This window comes from Lycium barbarum, chromosome 11 (genome assembly GCF_019175385.1).
Source record: "Lycium barbarum isolate Lr01 chromosome 11, ASM1917538v2, whole genome shotgun sequence".
Lineage (NCBI taxonomy): Eukaryota > Viridiplantae > Streptophyta > Magnoliopsida > Solanales > Solanaceae > Lycium > Lycium barbarum.
This window is the reverse complement of record NC_083347.1, coordinates 75,875,127-75,895,218: the sequence shown is the minus strand read 5'-3', so window position 1 is coordinate 75,895,218 and position 20,092 is coordinate 75,875,127. Positions and strand designations below refer to the sequence as shown.

At 38.4% G+C, this 20,092-nt stretch overlaps 1 protein-coding gene across 5 annotated transcripts; it reads left to right on the top strand.

The window, feature by feature from the left end:
- The first annotated feature begins 4,174 nt into the window (after nucleotides 1-4,174).
- On the top strand, nucleotides 4,175-19,861 carry LOC132616585 (translation factor GUF1 homolog, mitochondrial). 5 transcript variants are annotated; one of them, XM_060331093.1, is made up of 12 exons: nucleotides 4,459-4,598; nucleotides 7,035-7,093; nucleotides 11,507-12,232; nucleotides 12,687-12,843; nucleotides 12,931-12,985; nucleotides 13,330-13,397; nucleotides 13,492-13,596; nucleotides 13,729-13,800; nucleotides 14,131-14,244; nucleotides 14,485-14,625; nucleotides 14,703-14,762; nucleotides 19,371-19,861. In XM_060331093.1, the coding sequence occupies exons 3-12, from the start codon at nucleotides 11,548-11,550 to the stop codon at nucleotides 19,534-19,536; spliced, it is 1,623 nt and encodes a 540-aa protein (XP_060187076.1). In that variant the 5' UTR covers nucleotides 4,459-4,598; nucleotides 7,035-7,093; nucleotides 11,507-11,547; the 3' UTR covers nucleotides 19,537-19,861. The 5 variants fall into 5 exon arrangements, with proteins under 5 accessions (XP_060187074.1, XP_060187073.1, XP_060187077.1 ...); XM_060331092.1 differs by having other exon boundaries at nucleotides 11,503-12,232; XM_060331091.1 differs by lacking the exon at nucleotides 7,035-7,093 and having other exon boundaries at nucleotides 4,175-4,598; nucleotides 11,503-12,232; nucleotides 14,707-14,762; nucleotides 19,371-19,526.
- Nucleotides 19,862-20,092: the final 231 nt, after the last annotated feature.

Below are 20,092 nucleotides of genomic sequence, written 5' to 3'. Positions count from 1 at the left end.
GTTCCAAGTTGATGACTGAGTATTCTTGAAGGTATCGCCTATGAAAGGCATTATGAGGTTTGGTAAGAAAGGCAAACTTAGTCCTCGATATATTGGGCCTTATAGGATTGTATGTCGAGTGGGCCAGGTGGCCTATGAATTAGATCTTCCCTCAGACTTGGAGTCCGTTCATCAGGTCTTTCATGTATCGATGCTTCGAAAGTGTATTGGAGATCCTTCAAGAGTTGTGTCCATTGATGATGTTCAGGTTACTGAGCAACTCTCATATAAAGAGGTTCCCATTGCCATTCTAGACAGACAGGTTCGGAGATCGACAACTAAGGATGTATTTTCAGTTAAAGTCCTGTGGAGGAACAAGAATATGGAGGAGATGACTTGGGAAGCTGAAAAAGATATGAAGTCTAGATATCCTCATCTGTTTCCAACTCCAGAACAGATCCAGAAAACTGAGGTGGTATTATACGGCCAAAGTATACGGACCGTATAATGTTATACGGCCAGGAAGTTGGTCGTATAATATTATACGGCCAATATAATACAATGTCGGTGGAATTTTCCAGAATTTAAGTACCACGACCCCCCTTCATTTTAATCATTTTAAACACACTCCCAAGATCAAGAGAGCTCTAGAGACCTCTCCAAACATATTCCAACATTTCTCCAAGCTAAAATAAAGGATCAAAGTATTTATAGGGTTACAAAGTGAGGTTTAAACCTATCTCTTCTTCTTGTAAAAGCTTGGGAAGGAATTTTAAGGTGGAGTAACCTTGGAATTGAAGTATTCTTGAATTTTGAAGTAAGATTTCATCTTAGTTTCATGCTTATAAGTTTATTTGGTAATTATGCTAAGATTTGGGGAGAAGAAATTGAAGGAAAAGTTCAAATATGAATTTGATGATATTTTTAGTTGTAAATTAACTTGTGCTATAATTATTAGAATGTTTTGAGCATAATCTTGTTATGAGGGATAATAATGATGTTAAAGAAGTGTCGTAGACAAGTGTATAAGGGGTTGTGTTGAAGTTGTTGTTATGGATTGATTATGAAAAGAAGTTTTGGGATTGAATTGAGTATAGTTTGAATGTAATCTTTTGATTATGGAATTATTGATGTTTTATTGTGGTTTTGGGAGTTGTTTTGTAGATTAGAGGAAGTAGAAGATATAAGGGAAATGTTGTCCGATTTTCATTAGCTTACCAATTAATCTAGTTTGACCTTATAAGCGTTTTAATGACTTACCTTTAGTGCGAATCATCTTGAATGTATATTTACAAGCTAGGGAGGATAGGCGTTGAGTAGTTAAGGAAACGATAAGGTATGTTAAGGTTGTCCCTTTCTTTCTTAAGGCATGATCCTTTGATACAAACTCATTCACATGATATCCAATAATGTCCTTATTTTTGTAGAAATGCTAGAAGCCTATGGTTCTTGAGATTCTGATGATATTGTTGATAATTGTCTTATGGTTGTTGATCTTATTCATTGATGTTGATCTCATCTTATGATTTTTGTTCCTTCAAGGTGAGATATGTTCATGATGATAGTTCCATAAGTGATAATCGGAGGTTACTGACCAACGTCACTCCGATAGAGTCATAGTTTTATTTGGGCTCTCATGCATGCTTTATATATATATGTGTGTGTATGTATTTTCTCACACCGAGCCGCGCTATAGTCGGCCGGGCAGACATGTAGATGTGCACACCACTGCAGTAGGCAGGTTATGATGTGATGATGATGATATGATGATAACACCGAGCCTAAATGGTCGGGCAAGATACTATATATATATATGTATGTATAAAAGTGTTTTTTTTTTTAAAAAAAAAAAGCTAAGCATGCATGACATTCGCCTTAAGAGGCATTCAGATGTACAGGTTATTTCTCTTATCCCATGTTTCTTTCATTCTTTATTATGTTGTTATTCATGCCTTACATACTCAGTATATCATTCGTACTGACGTCCTTTTGTTGTGGACGTTGCGTTCATGCCCGCAAGTAGACAGGGAGACGGACCAGACCCCTAGGTTGCTTTAGCAGCGAATGTGCATGAGCGCTTCACTTGTTCCGGAGCTAAAGTTCAGTTGGTACTATTCTTTTGTGTATATATGGGCATAGCGGGGTCCTGTCCCGTCCTTATGATGTTATTCACTATATATAGAGGCTCGTAGACAGAATGTATATATTTAGATGTTCTATAACCTCATCGGTTCATATTTTATATAGCATTTTGACAGCCTTGTCGGCTTGTATATATGGGCGTAGTTGAGGGTGACTATATAGATGTGCATATATCTCTTGGACTTAAGTCTCTTACAGATTATGATAGTTACGAGTTAGCCATGTGGCCCACTTAGATATGATTATGAGACGTATGTCTTGAGGTGCTAGGTAGGTTAGCTCTGGTTGCCTGTCATGGCCCTCCGATTAGGTCGTGATAGGTTTCTCTCATTTTCTTTTAATTAGAGCCATTTTATCTACACACAGGAGATAAAAAAAACAGTTTTAATTGATTAGTGCAACATTCAAAGTAAAAAGGGAAAAGAAATCTGTTGCTACAAGTAATCAGTTGTTGCAATAGATTAAGAATATGTTGCAACAAAAGATGAAGTTGTTGCAGCAACTTATTACTTGTTGCAGCAGATTCTACCGCTGTTGGAAAAAATAAAACAGTAGCAACACCTTAGCAACTGTTTTGATTTTTTACAACAACTTATTAATATGTTGCAACAACTGCTTCAGTTGCTGCAAAAACCTCAGCAATTGTTTTGATTTTATCCAACAGCTGTTGGATAAAATCAAAACTTTTCCTAAAATATACCATGACAGCAACAACAACAGCAAAACCATCTATTTTTAACACAAAACATCTATATTTCAATACAAACACACAACCATCACAACTCTCACTCACAACTTAAACAAAATACACCAAATTGGGGTTTTTTAGGCATGCAACCGCAGTAGATGTTTGCAACTGTCAAACAAGTGCTAAATTTGCTGTAATAGGTAACCTCAGTTGTTGGAAAACATCAACAAAATTGCAAGCCCTTTTTTCGAAACACTAAGGAGAACAAGAATAAAAATAGCACCAAAAACCATAATTTCACAACCACATACACTATTTACAAACTCACAAACCCCAACAAGTGCAACAAATACGCCAAACTAGAACTTCTTAAACACAGAACAACAAAACAAACAACATTGAAGACAAACCCATGTTCTTCTTCATCTTCTCTAACCAAAATCATCATTTTCATACTTTGATTTCAAAACCCTAACTTTTTAACCAATTGAAAGAAAAACTTTACCTGAGAATGAATGGAGAAGCAGCAGCAGCAACGACGAGGAAGAACGAGAGAGAGAAACGAGCAGCAGCAGCGACGAGGAAGAACAAATCGCTTGATTTTGAAGTGGAAAAATGTGATCAAGCAGTTACTGAGGTGGTTTGTCGCCGATGATGAACTGGTCTTTTTATTTTTATTTTGGGAGTTTTGAAATAATGAAGTGGGGTCGTGGGGGTGGTTTTGTATAATGTGAGCTTTTGTGTATTTTGTAAAAGATTAATAAATTTTAAAAATTATAATTCAGTCCCATTTTTAACTTAAAATTAAGACAAATTTCGCTTTGGCTGGTCAAACTTGTCACCATTTCTTCCAAGAGAGACGGTTTAGAGAGAAATCGTTTCTTTTTTGAAATAATGGGGGTAAGATGAATCATGTGTGTTGGGGTAATTAAAAGGGGGGTTTGTTTTGTAAAAGTTTAATAAGTCTTAAAAATTATAATTCAGAGCCCATTTAACTTAATCTTATTATTTTAAGACAAGTTTGACGTTGCCTATATAACCCTCAGGGGTTGGCTTGGTGGTAATTGGCTTGAGCCTTGAGGTTTGCTCCCTTTCAAGGTCTCAAGTTCGAAACCCACTGGGTGCAAACAATTTCTGAGGGCCATCGGACTAGGGTAAAACCCTGAATTACCCGTGGTGCACTTGCGAGAAACTCCTTGCCGAGGGCCTGTGCACCCCCGGGATTAGTCGGGGCTCAAAGAAACCCGGACACCCGGTGCTTAATCAAAAAAAAAAAGTTTGACGGTGCCTATTCTAGTTGCGTATTCTAATTAGTAGACTCAAATGGCACCTTTAGTTAATTTTTCTCTAGTTAGCATACAAGGGCCACTTCCTACCAAATAAACAAAAGGGTGACGCTCACGCCGCAATTTGGCAAATTCTTATTCGTCTCTATCGAACAAGTAAAACCCAAAGCCCTAATGTGAAAAACCTCAGCTTTCTTGTTCTCCAAACACAAAAATTCTTGGAAATGAGTATTTTCAAGAAAGCTTCAAGAACTCTCATCAGATCCAAATTATCTTATTTACCTTATAGTCAAAGTGCTGCTTCATTTTGCTCTAGACCTCGTCAAAACAGTAAAGAAGGATCAACTATAGATTTGAATGAATACCCATCTGATAATATTAGAAACTTTTCAATTATTGCACATGTTGATCATGGAAAATCAACGTTAGCTGACCGCCTTTTGGAACTTACTGGAACTATTAGAAAAGGACATGGTCAACCTCAATACTTAGATAAATTGCAGGTAACTTCCCTTTTGCTCTGTTTGGATGCTTGTTACATATTGTTTCATAATGTATCGTATTATATTGTATTGTATTGTGTTGTACTGTGTCGTAATTACTGCTTTATTCATGTTATAAGTGATGGTTCAAATGGTCCATAAGTTTGAGGTTGCTCTATTCTTTTTTTTTTTGAAATGGGGCACTCTTGTTTGTTTAAAATTTATTCTTCAATATATGTGGTAAAGATTGAATACGCATGGAGGTTAAGAAAGTAGTAAGATGGGTCATAGATATGCCATAACATTTGTATAACTATGATATATGGCTATAATATGCTTCCTCCGCTCCATTTAATTGTCGCTTTAGCTTAAAAAAATTATCCCAAAATAAGTGTTACTTTAGGAATTCAAGGCAAGAATTGGCAATTGTTACCAACTATACCCTAAACATGAATCAAATAGTCCTTTGTTTTACCCGTCCCTAGGAGCTCCTACCTTTTTGGTCCCTTGGTGACTCGAAACCACAACGTTGAGGTTGGAGGTGGAGGGAACTTACCTTCTGAGCAAGCCCCTCTTGTCATTAACTAGACCTTTTTAATATTGCTCAGTTCTCAAAAAATCATCTAACAAATAGGGGTAACTCAGTAACTCAGTACTTAGATAAATTGCAGGTAACTTCCCATAAGCGCTTCATTCATACTATAGTTAAGGCTTCAAATGGTCCATAAGTTTGAGGTTGCTTAGTTCCAAATTTGTACTTCAATATATGTGGTCGAGTTTTAATAGACATGGAGGTTAAGAAAGTAATGAAGACGGGTCATAAATATGCCATAACATTTGTATAACTATAATATAAGATTTTTGAAACATGTGACATTTGTTTGTTATAAAAACTTCTCATTAAAGGTAAAATGAGAAGTTCAAGTGAAAATTGTTTCTAAATTTAGAAAATGTCATTCCTTTTGGTATGGGACTAAAAAGGAAATACTACCACGTAAACTGGAACGTGGGGGTACTCTTTCTAGCTTGAGGTCAAGGCATGTAGAGGTTATGTATTGAAGAATGTGATCATCTCTTCTAGAAGTTTAAGCTATTATAGAGAGCACACTTTTATTTAACTTAATTATGTCTTCAACACGCCTTTGCATAATCACGTGGAAATTCTTTTTCATAATGGGTAGCAGTGAGACTCGAACCTTAAACCTCTGGCTGCTCTGATATCATGTTGAGGTGTGTGACTAATCTCACATAAAATTTAAGCTGTTAGAGAGTACATTTTTATTACTTAATTTATCTTTCACATTATGTTTGTTCAACAGTGAGAAAAAAGAACCTAACTTTTATATCAAGATTTTTGGGTTGAATCAGATTTTCTGAACTTTCGGTTGGCTCTATTTACTTTTAGTGTGTGTGTGAGATATATATATTTTCCATTTGCCCGACCAAAATGTAAGTATATCATAATCAGACAGCCTTTAGCGACGAGCATGGAAACTATTTCGAGATCTAAAGCTACAATCTTTGATCGTTTTTCTGGGTCCAGAAGCCTTTATCTGTTACTTCTGTACTAGTCTGATGATTTCCAGGCTCGAAATCTGGGAATTGTGAGTTAGCTGTTGTAATTCGTTTACAATTTCTTATTAGCTTTAGGTGAAAGTGAAACTTTGCATGCATATTAGGCTTGGAATGACGGTAGTCCAATTTTGGTAGGAGGTTTATGAAACTTTCACACCCTTGTAAAAAATTAGATAAAAGAATTCACACTCTTAGGAGTTTGATATTGCACTGTTGTCGTATTCTTTAGGAGCAGACTGTTGTGGAGCGTCTGTCTTTCATCCTCCGTATGTGAGGGATGTTGTGTAGGCAGGGGTATAAGGAATAAGATAAGTTCGGGTAACAGGCTATGTACTGCATATTTTTGCATATATTTTTCTACTCTGAGGTTATCTAAGGAAAGTCCAGATCACATCTTTATGAGCGAGAAATAGAGGTGAAGTGTGATAGTGCTAATCATCTTGGTTTTTTATTTTTTTTCTAAATGATGAATATAGTTCAGACAGATGTTCACACCCAAGGAGAATGAATGCTGATCTGTAGTGCTAACTTAACTATCCTTCTGTTTTCGAATTGGAGACTAAGAACAAGAATTATAATTGTCTGTTCAACTATTCGAGGATGGAACTAGAAGAGAAGTTGTGTTTGGTAATCTTTTACTTGATCAGAAAAAAAAAAAAAAGAAGAGAACTTTTGTTTTAAATGAAAGTTAGTGAAAGAAAAAATGAGTATCTTTTAAAATCTGAAAGGCGGGAAAACCTTGCTTCTGTTGGTTTGTAGTAAACTTTCTTATTTTTAGTGATTCGTGAATTGTTGAGAAGATTAACCAGTTAAAACTTCACCTTCCTGATATTCTTGAACTGATCTTCTTTTGCTTTTATGCACTTGCAAATGTTGTCCCAGCTGCTTAGATATTGAAGTGCAGAGGTCAATTTCTCCTTCCAAGATTCCTTTTTTATAAGGTAAATAAATTTCACTAAAATATGAACAAAGGCCATATACAAAAGGTATACCAAAAAGTAAAAAACCTACAAAAGAGCTGCTTTTCTATGAATGATACTCAATCATCGAATCAATTCCTCAAATGGTCATTGAACTTGTAGAAAAGTCACGCTATTGAATTTTTTTGGACAATAAGGTCATCAAACTATGTCCTTGTTTCCAATAAAGTAAATCAATCTATTTTTAGACATAAGACCCCTTAACTCATATATAGATTATAAAATTCATTACCTAGGCACAATTTTTCGGTACTCCGAAATTCTTGTTCAAACTAATATTTATCATGTTTTAATAATAAAATTGAAATATTAAACATAATATATCAAGCTATAAGAATAAATCAATATAACCCTTAAAATGTTAAGTATGCTATAAGATCAACATCTTTTGAACTATTTTTGATATTTTTCTATTGCTTAAAGCCGGAAGTTCAACATTTTACCGAATGAAAGTGCTTGGACATAATTGAAACACATGAGACGTTATATAGATGCATGATGCAGGTAATTATTATATATATACACATACATATATATATATATATACACACACACATACATACATATCCAGTTTGTAAGAATTAGAACAAGCTTGCTTTATTGGTAGAAAATTTGAATAAAATCTTCTCAAGGAAAAAAATCGTCTGTAAAACTGAAAACATTTTTACACAATTAGCTGTATATCTACTCTCTAAAAATATAAAATATTTATATTAATTGTAATCCACTCATTATAAAACTTAAATAAAATCAAAATATTACAAGTTCATCTTCAAGAAAATAAAAATAGTAAATATTTTCTTTGATAACTGAAAATTTTATATATCAGGGAAAATTATTTACAATCAGTTAAAAAACTTATAGTTTAGCATCGTGCTCAGTTCTACTACCATTCAACTGTATCCTTTTGTGGTCTACTTAGACACAATTTTGCAATATTCTGTATTTTTTTTTACATCAATGTTAATATTTTCCACATTTTGAAAATAAAATAGAAATATTCAAATGGGTTTTATAATTTAAAAATAGATTAAGGGGTCTTATGTCCAAAAATGGATTGTTTTACTTTTTTGGAAACATGAGCATACTTTGATGACCTTATTTTCCAAAAAAATTCAAAAGTTACTTTAGTGGGACTTTTCTACAAGTTCAATGACCATTTAAGGAATTGACTCCTCAATCTTCTATACAACAAGGAAGCTCATGAGTGCACCAAAAAGAGGGAGAGGCTACTCCTTAGATGTATCAGATTCATCTCTACACCTTCAAAAGCTCTTCTCTTTCTTTCTCTCCAAATAACCCACATAAGTGCAAGTAGGGCAACACTCCGAGCCCCGCGCCTTCTCCTTCTACCGCAACACCAACTGAACATTTACCCTTTCATACTGCCTTGATCACCCAAGAGATTCCAAATCAACTCAAAATTTTCCACTATAATCTCGAAGCAACTTGACAATGTAGAAAGAGATGATCTGCATCTTCACCTGATTCCTTACACATAAAGCACCAACTAACATAAGTAACCTTCTTCTTCATCGAGTTCTCGGCCGTCAAAGTCACTCCTCTTGCTGCTAGCCAAGTGAAGAAACACACATTTCTTGGTACCTTAGGTATCTGCACCGAGCTATACAGAAAGACATCCTCAGGTATCTGCACCGAGCTATACAGAAAGACATCCTCCTCACCTAATCAATTGCTTTTCATAGTAAGGTTTGACAAAGAAGATACCATTATTTCCCACCCCCACCTCCGTATGTCATGGCTATCCTGTGAACATTGTTTATGAAGCAAGTCGTTCAATATATGGAACTCAGTCATCTACCGATCCTGGAAATTCATTCTAAACCTCAAGTCTCAAAGAAACTTCTCCATCTTGTAGCCTTCAAACTCTTAGGATTGTCAACTTCCACTGACAAGAAATTCTTTAAAAGTTAGGAATGAAACTTTTACAGTCTCGTCGCCTCTTGTGCTCCCAAAAACTTACCCTTATCTCATTCCTTACCAGGCTACCCTAAAAGATACATTGTCACTAAACTCATCCCGTCCCTTCAACAGACTCCTCCATAAACAGCATTCATCTAGCATAGCGACGTCTTTAGTTCTCCAATTCCCTTGCAGATCCCCATATATTTTCGCTATCAGCTCTCTCCAAAAAGCATTTTTCCTCGGTCCTAAACCTTCATAACCATTTCCCCAATAAGGCTTGATTGAATATTTAACTCCTAACCCTTCCAATGCTAATGAGTTGTAACAGTCTCACAACACACCAAGTGAAACTTCTTTACCCTGTCTGATGAATCCCATAAAGAATTTCCTTGAACTCTCTCCAATTTTGCTGTGACACTGGCAGAAGCATGAAACAAAGACATGAAGTATGTGGGGTGCTCAATAAAGTATAAACTGCTCTTAATGAGTACATCCTTTCTATTTTTGGACAAGTAACTTTTTTGCAAACCAGCAAGTATGTTCTCGACCTTTTGTAGTACCATGCAGCTTGGTCCTTAGTAGAAGCTCCTAAAGGCAAAACAAAATAGGTAAGGAGAAGAGCCCCAACCTTATAAGTCAAAATGTGTGCAAAAATGTGTATATCCTCTACCTCACCAACTAGGATGATCTCACACTTTTTGAGTTTGATCTTGAGGCTTCATGCCACTTGGAATCATGTTAACACTTGTCCCTAGTGTTCCAACGGAGTCCTGTCAGCATCACAAAATACCAAAGTATCGGCAAACAATAAATGAAAGATCCTAATGGTACACTATCGCCCAACCGCTATGATAAAGCCCCTCAAGTAACCATCTGCCACAACTTTCTCCTTCATCCTACTCAAAGCCTCCTTGACTAAAAAGAACAAATTTGGAGAAAACGCGTCTTGTTATCTCGAACCTTTCAAACTACCCAAGAAGCATGGATTACTGTTCACTAGAATCGAGTACCTAACTGTAGAGATGCAATGTTGTATTCTGACACTATTGGGAGAAAGTCAAAGTGAAACCAGCTGGTCCCAAAGCCTTATCTCCTGCGCAACTCTCCGCCACTGCTTCCTCACCTCCTCTTCCCAATTACCCTTTCCAACCACTCCTGCCTTTTCCTTACCTATTTGACTAAACCCTACCCCCTCCAATATTGGCCTCCAATCCACCTCCTGTATGAATAAACACTCATAGAACCCAGCAATTGCGCCCTCTACTCCCGCTTTCTCCCATATGCACCTTCCCATCAACCTCTACCAAATAAATGAAATTCCTCCTTCTACTGCAACTGCTACCCGTGAAAGAATTTGTATCTGAATCCCCTTCTTCTAACCACAACGCCATGAATGTTCGTCTCCAACTAGTTTTGGGCTATCGCCAAAGAAGCTACTCCCTCTTCAAAACCTCTAACCTCTGTCTCTCCCCTAACTTCCCCCGTTCTCCCACCCTCTCTAATTCCCAAAGCTCATTCACAATTTCCTTCATTTTCGCCTTTATCCTTCCATACACTTCTTTATTCCACACCGTAGTATTTTTCTGAGTAACTTGAGTTTTTTTGCAAGTCTGAAAGATGGATTTCCAACCACTTCATAACTATTCCACCAATCGTTCACTCTGTCACCAAAGTCCGCCGCACGCAACCACTTGTTCTCGAATCTGAAAGACGCTGTTATGCTTCTGCCTCTTCCACCATCCAACATGATAGCTAGGCGATCCGATGTCAATTTGACAGGGGGTCTGCGTCACATTCAGAGTCAATGACTGTCCTCCCTGGTGTAGACACCAAGAATCTGTCAACTCTTGATCTAGATGTGAAAGATGCTCTTATGCTTCAGCCTGTTCCACCATCCAACAAGATAGGGAAGTGATCCGATGTCAATCTGGCAGGGGGTCTGTATCGCATTCAGAGTCAACTGACTCCTCCCTGGTGTAGACATCAAGAATCTGTCAACTCTCTATCTAGATGTGAAACGCTCCGACCTGGCCGAAGTGAAACTAGCACCTATCAGAGGAAGACCAATAAGAAAACGATTATCAATATACTCTGAGAACTCCTCCATTGCCCTGAACACCGCCCAATAACCCACTCTCTCCTCCAGGAATCGAATAGCATTACCTCTCCACCTAACACCGACAGAATGTTCCAATCCCCCAAAGCCACCGCCATCTCATCGCAAAAAATTGCTTTAGGCCCCACCCTGGCAGGACCATACGCACCCTCAAAACCCCACTCCCACCCATTCCCAGTGTTTTTAAACCGAACAGCTAATAAAATCTGTACTGTTTGTCATTTGTCATTATTAGAGCGTTAATTACTTGTGCTCTTTGTTCATATATACTCAATTAACTCCTGATACTGTTTGACATATTATGTGAAAAATCTGTAATTTGTCTTAGGTAGAGAGGGAACGGGGAATAACCGTTAAAGCTCAAACAGCAACTATGTTCCATCGTCACAAGTTCCTTGGCAGTGATACATATTTTTTGTTAAACCTGATTGACACACCTGGGCATGTGGATTTCAGCTATGAAGTGTCCAGATCTTTGGCAGCTTGTCAAGGTGCCCTTTTGGTTGTAGATGCAGCCCAAGGTGTGCAGGCACAAACTGTTGCTAATTTTTACCTCGCGTTTGAATCAAACCTGGCCATAATTCCTGTCATAAACAAAATTGATCAGCCCACAGCTGATCCAGATCGGGTAAAAGCACAGCTCAAATCCATGTTTGACCTTGATCCTAGTGATGCACTATTAACCTCAGCAAAAACTGGTCAAGGTCTGGAGAAGGTTCTTCCTGCTGTGATAGAGCGAATTCCTCCACCCCCTGGTAAAAACACTTCACCTTTGCGAATGCTTTTGCTGGACTCGTATTATGATGAGTACAAGGGAGTTATCTGCCATGTGGCTATTGTTGATGGTGCTCTGCACAAGGGTGACAAGATTTGCTCTGCTGTGACTGGCCAGAGTTACGAAGTTAACGATGTTGGTATTATGCACCCAGATATTGTGCCTACAGGAATCCTTTTAACAGGTCAAGTTGGATACATGGTCAGTGGAATGCGTTCAACAAAAGAGGCCCGTATCGGAGATACTCTACATCATACACGAACAGTTATACAGCCCCTTCCAGGTATCTTGCTGTGTCTATGCCATAGAATTTAGAAGAAAACTGGAACATTTAGAAAAGGTCAGCAACTTGCTTATTTGTGGCTGTGGAGAACGTATCTTTCATAGTCGAGATGTCTATGTTATTTATGATGTCTTGAAGCTCCTTCCCCCTTGCACGCCCAAGAAAGATTGAGAGAAATAAGCTTATGATGGATCTTCCAAATGGGCTAGAGTAAATGCCTCACAAGAGATTTTGGTTGATGTTCCACAAACAAAAGCTAAAGATTGCACTATGTTAAAGCTTATGATTGGACAATACATCCTATCAACAGTTTTAGCTTCATACCCTGAAATTCTAGCTATGCACATTGTCATCATGGCCTCTAAAAGATCTCATTATGAGACCGGTATGTGTTTTTCCATTCTTGTTGGCAAAGCTTGTCTCATTACAATGTTTTCCTTGGTGATATATGAAGGTTTCAAGCCAGCAAAACATATGGTCTTTTCTGGTCTATATCCAGCTGATGGATCTGATTTTGAGGCACTTAACCATGCCATAGAGAGATTGACGTGTAATGATGCCAGTGTCTCTGTAACTAAAGAAAGTAGCACAGCTCTAGGTCTGGGTTTCAGGTAAGGATAAATCTTAATTCTCAAGACATTATATTTTAACTTCATTTCTTGTTCCTAACTTGTTCTCTTTTTAACCCCTGCTAACAGGTGTGGTTTCTTGGGCTTACTTCACATGGATGTTTTTCATCAGCGGCTTGAGCAGGCACGTCGTTAAGTCATTTTAAATCTATTTGCCTTATCTTAAAAACTGGATTGATGGACACCAGACAAGGAAGACAGCTTATCTCTTGCATAAGCACTTACTGCTCCAGATGCTGGTCTCTCTTGTTGGAACCTATTTCTCTCTCTCTCTCTCTCTCTCTCTCTCACTCATATACGTGCGCGCGCGCGCAAACACACACACAAAAGTTATTAAAAAGGAAGAAAAAAGTTCTGATTCCTCCCTGTTTTGGTTTCTTTTTCTGTTTAGTACAAATAAATATAAAACTGTATCTTACTTCAGAAGTTCCTTTCTAATGTTCTATTCAATGGGGTGATGACTGACAGGAACATGGAGCACATGTCATTTCCACTGTTCCTACGGTGCCATATATTTTTGAGTACTCAGATGGAAGGTATCTTACCTGCATGCTTTTACCTTTTTGGATGCTCTTTACCAACCTTACTTATCTGCTTCTGTTTCCTCCTTTTCTCGGTTCTGTCTTTTAGCAAGTTACAGGTTCAGAATCCTGCTGCTTTGCCTTCAAACCCCAAAGATCGACTTGTGGCCTGCTGGGAACCTACTGTTATAGCTACTATTATTATCCCTAGTGAGTAAGCTCCCATGAACTTAGCATTTTTAGTTATTTTTCTCAACAATATGTGGCAGTTTCTTGATCTCTCTGCTTGGGGCTAGTTTGTCGTTAAAGATGTACAGTTTTACTCACGTTATAATTCTGCTTAAAGGTATGTGGGGTCTGTTATCACTCTATGCGCGGAGCGTCGCGGAGAGCAGTTGGAGTACTCATTCATTGATAGGTAACTGTTCTTCTTATGCAGATTTGATGTCTGCCAATGAAAGATGTGCCAAGTATGTGGTACACACTGTGACATGAAAGCTATTACATTTTCTGTTTTGTTTTAAATTTGTTCCTTTTTTTCTTTCATTTATTTGTAAGTGAATCTAGTGGGTGATTACAGCCTTTTAATATCTTGCCCAATATCTTCGGGAAACATGCTTTATATTGCAAAGCATGCTTGATTCAAAACAGAATTTATTTTTTGACTTTCATGAGGAATTTCTTTTCATCTTTTTTCAAGCTCTTATAAACTTCAAGATTGATGGACAAGTTTTTCCATCTTGTGCAGCCAACGGGCTTTCATGAAGTATCGCATGCCCCTGAGGGAAATTGTTGTGGACTTCTACAATGAACTGAAAAGTATAACATCAGGATATGCTTCGTTTGATTATGAGGACTCACAGTAAGTTCACTCCTCTCCTCTTCTTGCTCTGTTTCTCCCAGGAACATTCAAACTCACTCAGGAATTTATTGATCAAATATATATAAAGGACTCACCTGAGCGTCTATCCGCACATAGAAGTTTTAATTCATTCAGCAAAAAAGTTTTCCTCTACAATTTTTTCTGGTTGCAAGTGCTTCTGATCCAATTTTGCTTCTTCCTCTTTTACCTTCATTCTCTTTTTTCTTTTTTTTTGGATAGATATCAGGCTGCAGATTTGGTGAAGCTGGATATTCTCCTCAATGGCCAACCAGTTGATGCCATGGCAACCATTGTCCACAAATCAAAAGCTCCACGTGTTGGCCGCGAACTTGTGGAGAAGCTTAAAAAGTTCATAGACAGGTTTACTTATTCAACCTGTTATCTGTTTCGTTATGTTTTATTGCTACTTCCAGTTCCTAATACAGATAGTTGAACAGGCAGATGTTTGAAATTATCATACAAGCTGCTATTGGATCTAAGGTCATCGCAAGGGAGACGTAAGTTTAATTTCTCCATCGGTATCATACATCTGGTAGACTATTAAATTATCCTGTGAATACAGATATCACCGTTTCAACTTTTTTCTATAACAAGTCTGTTATTGTACAAGTGGTGATTATTTATGGTTTCCTCACCATAACGAGTGTCTACCATTGATGTTAGAACATGCCTTTGAATAGCTGTTTTTTGCTGATTGTTTGCTAGATTAGGGATTGGTAAAGTGATAAGCCGCGCCCTAAACTTGTTCACATTTTTCACTTTGACACTCAAAGTCGGATAATGTTCCTATTGAACACTTCAATTTTAACAAACGGAAAAGGGTCAGATTTGCCCTTGTACTCTCAAGAATAAGCTATATTTGCCCTTCGTTATACTTTTTTGATATATTCGCCCTTGTCATCCAACTTTAGGGCTATATTTTCCCCTGTACTTTTTGGGTCATATTTACCCTCCGACTGTTAAATCCGCCTTCCCCGCCTCTATTTTCATACGTGGCGCTTATGTGGAATTTTTTTCTCTTAATTTAAATCTGGTCCCATTTTTGTTTTCCTCTTCTACACCATTCTCCTTCAATGGAGACCACTGAAGCTCAAATTTGGACAAAAACATCTTCTTCCCCAACAAAAAAAGGGACCCGTATTGTCATCACATCGGCTCTGCAAATTCCAACCAAAAAGACCACGTCACTCATTTCTTCCTTTCTTCCAAAATTATTAACTCCGATAAAATCCAAGCTTACAACTGTCTTAACATCACCACCAACAAAATCTCAATGCCTGAACGCCGCTGTGTTCCTCACCATCTGCTCGGAGAGTTCAAAGCTACCAAGTCACACCCCAAGTTTTCTCCCTCCGATTTCCGCTTATCAGCTTCTTCCAGAATCAACAAAATTGTTAATTGAGGAAAAATCCCTTTTGTTGTTGGTGGATCCAACTCGTTCATCTATGCTCTGCTTGCAAAACGATTCAATTCAGAATCAGACATTTTCGAACCATCAAAGAGCTTCGTTATTGGTGTTGTTTCATATGGGTAGATGTTTTAGCCCCGGTATTGAATCGTTATTTAGATAAGCGAGTTGACGAAATGCTTGACTCGGAAATGGAGACCACTGAAGCTCAAATTTGAGTCGGAAAATCCGACCTCGCTTGGGCAAATGGTGGTAGGCAGTGGAAGGAAAATGGTGAAGAAGAGAAAAATAAAACAAAAATGGGACCAGATTTAAATTAAGAGAAAAGAATTCCACATAAGCGCCACGTATGAAAATAACGGTGAGACAAGGGGATTTAACGGTCCGAGGGTAAATATGACCCAAAAATAGTGTACAGGGGCAAATATAGTCCTAAAGTTGGATGACAAGGGCGAATATATCAAAAAAGTATAACAAAGGGCAAATATAGCTTATTCTTGAGAGTACAAGGGCAAATCTGACCCTTTTCCGTTTAACAAATGTGTACCCATTAGACACAAAATGTTGACATTGCAGAAGTGTTCTTCACTCTTCTTAAGCGCGTATTCCAAATATTAATTTTTCTTTTTTTTCCCAGCTCATACACTTACAACAATATACCTAGTATAATCCCAAAAGTGGGGTCTAGGGATGGTAGAGTGTACGCAGAGGTAGATAGGCTGTCCCCGAGGACCCTAGCCCTCAAATGCAGCAAATCAAAGTAGTTATCAAAATGAAATACAACGGTGAAGAAAACATGAAAACTAATAAGGAAAGTAGTGTAAGACATTCAGAAAAAAGAACAGTAACAACAACGAAATAATACGATAATCGAAACATATACAGATGGTAACAAATATCAAAAGCAGGAAACTACATGAATAAGACTAATACTACGATAGACACAGTGCTCTAGACTACCACCAAGTCTAATCCCGCCGAAAAGCGAGACAAACGCTCAACTACCTACTAACTTTCTACTCTAATCTGCGACCTCCATACCCTCCTACCTAAGGTCATATCCTTAGCTGAAGTTGGGCCATGTCCTGTCTAATGACTTCTCTCCAATACCTCTTCGGCCCACCTCTACCTCTCCTTGTTCCCAATATCTAACCTCTCGCATCTCCTCTTCACATGCCCAAACCATCTCAACCTCACTTCCCTTATCTTATCCACCACGGGGGCCACTTCTACCTTGTCCCGGACATTTTCATTCCTAATCTTATTTCTCCTAGTACGCCCACACCATATCAGCATCCTCATTTTCGCTACTTGCATCTTTTTTTTGATTAAGCACCGGGTGTCCGGGTCTCTTTGAGCCCCGACTAATCCCGGGGGTGCACAGGCCCTCGGCAAGGAGTTTCCCGCAAGTGCACCACGGGTAATTCAGGGTTTTACCCCAGTCCGATGGCCCTCAGAAATTGTTTGCACCTAGTGGGTTTCGAACTTGAGACCTTGAAAAGGAGCAAACCCCAAGGCTCAAGCCAATTACCACCAGGCCAACCCCTGAGGGTTGCTACTTGCATCTTTTGAACATGAAAGTTCTTGACTGGCCAGCATTCCGCCCCATACAACAAAGTCGGTCTAACCACCACTCTGTAGAACTTACCTTTAAGTTTTGGTGGTACCTTTTTATCATATAAGACCCTGGAGGCGAGCCTCCATTTCATCCACGCCGCACCAATACGGTGTGTGACATCATCGTTGATCTCTCCATTACCTTGGATAAAAGACCCAAGATACTTGAAACTTTCTCTCTTTGGGATGCCCAGTGTATCAAGCCTCACTTGCACACCTGCCTCGTGCGTTGCATCACCAAATTTGCACTCCAAATATTCCATCTAGACTCCATGGTCGGTCTCCACACCTCCAACCTAGCGTTAACTCTACGGCAAGTCTCATCAATTAGTACTATGTCATCTGCAAACCACATACATCATGACACCTCACCTTGAATATGCCGAGTTAATTCCTCCATCACCAAGGCACATAAGTACATGTTAAGAGCTGATCCCTGGTGCAACCCGATCTCCACGGAAAGTGCTCCGAGTCCCCTCCGTCAGTTCTAATCCGGGTCTTGGTTCCATCGTACACATCCTTCATCGCCCTAATGAAGCTACTGGTACACCTCTAGCCTCCGGGAATCTACATAGGACCTCCCTTGGGACTTTGTCATAGGCCTTTTCTAGGTCAATGAACACCATATGTAAGGGCCTCTTCTTCTTCCTATACTTCTCCACCGGTCTCCTCACAAGATTAATGGCTTATGTGGTTGATCAACCCAGCATGAATCCGAACTGGTTCTCGGAAATGGACACACCCCTCCTCACTCTCATCTTCACCACAGTGTCCCAAACTTTCAAGTGTGTCTTAGCAGCTTGATACCCCTATAGTTGTTGCAGTTTTGGATATCACCTTTGTTTTTGTATAACAGAATTATTGTACTCCATCTCCATTCTTCGAGCATTTTTGCCGTCTTAAAAATGGCATTAAACAGCTCAGCCAACCACTCCGGACACCTAAATAGCTATAATCTAAATAAATTAAAAGGAAAAAAATAACTTTAAAAAAGACGAAGATAAGTCGTCTTCCTCCTCCCACTCCCCTCCCCTACAACTCACCTTTCGCATCCCTCATTCCTCTCATCTCTTTTCCCTCTATCTCTCTTTTATTTTGTTTCTTTTTTAAAAAACCTTTTTAATTCATTCATCTTTTAGTGTAGTTCTTTTGAGTTTCTTTCTCTTTTTTCTTCAGTGGCCTCTTTTTCAGTTGGGTGTATTTGTAGAGTTTTAAAACTTGAATTAGAGAGGAGGTGGTTGCGGAAGAAGACATAAGCTTCAGGGTTGGGAAAAGGCACTGGGGAAGGGGATTGATCGAAAGAAGAGGAAGAACTATGTGGAAGGGGACGACGGCGATGGTTTACTGACTGGCGCTGGTGCGGGTGGAATGGGGTTCGACGGAGAAGAAAAGTAAAAGGGGGTGTCTGGGCGGGGTGGGGTTCAATTCAAAAAAGTGAATTGGTTTTTTTTTTTTTTTGGGGGGGGAATGTCTTGTTTGGATTATTTAAATAGTTTTACTTTTGTTTTTTACAATTATTTGGGTCCAATTGCCACGTGTCATAATTTCATTCGTCCATCTGCTATAATATTCGCGTGTGAGTTACACGCACCATTTTCTTAATAACAAATTTCCGTTTTGTGTCTAATAGACACAAATTTGTTAAGATTGAAGTGTTCAATAGGAACAAGTCTGAGTTCGCGTGTCAAAGTTAAAGATGCGGACAAGTTTAAGGGGCCGCTTATGACTTTAACCTTAGGGATTTAACCGGCAATCTTGTTCCACCTTGTTCCCAGTGTCAACTTTTTATTCTGTTTCAGGGTCTGCAAGCAACACCTTTTTGGTAGTAGACAACAACCTTTTTAAATCTTAGATGTTGAAGTGTAGTAGGGAAAGGGAAATTTTGGGATACACGTTAGTGCTCTTGCTCCCTTTTCCCGTTTTGTATTTCGCAGGAGGAGAAATGGGGTGGTTCACCCGATGTTGTTTCTTCAATATGCTACACGTATACATTTTTATTATAGTTTAAAACTTCTTCGCCTTAAAAGTTTCATAGATAAACTTTAGTTGTTGCTTGTTTGATTTATGTGTCTTGTTTTAGGCTTTCTGCTATGAGAAAGAATGTTCTGGCGAAGTGTTATGGTGGGGATATTACAAGGAAGAAGAAGTTGTTGGAGAAACAAAAAGAAGGGAAGAAGCGAATGAAGCGAGTGGGATCTGTTGATATACCTCAAGAGGCATTCCACGAGTTACTCAAGGTTTCATGAAGACCATCTTAAATGCCTTCAAGATTCTTGTTGTAAAAGGTAAATGAGGAATTACTATGTTTCTTCCTAGTTATTAGGTGTATTTGTTTTACCCTCTCAGGGCAGGTTCCTGGTAATTGAATTTTGATAGAAGTTTTAGCAGACAGGAGATATGCCGATGAATAAAAAATGGAAACACTATATTGGCAAGAAAATTGTCTCAGGAACATAACTATTTTTTCCCTCCATAAAACGTAAGATGTCGTCATATACGGTGATGTATACCCACACAGCAGACATTATAGATTCACTAAGTTCAATTACACAAGGTACCATTGTTAGACGAGTTACATTTTCAGAGGAAGAAGATGAAGTTCAAAGGGTATAAAACACCATTGTGTTCTCAGTTTCTCCGGAGAAGCACAAATCTTTGTTATGGTCAAACTTGACCCCTTTCAAGTGGTGCAGATGAGATAATTTAGCCCCTTGAATAAACTTTTTCAATGAACTGTGGAGTGTTAGCTATTACTAAGTTTTTATTTGAGAAAGGAAAAAGATTTTTACGGCCTTATTTGTT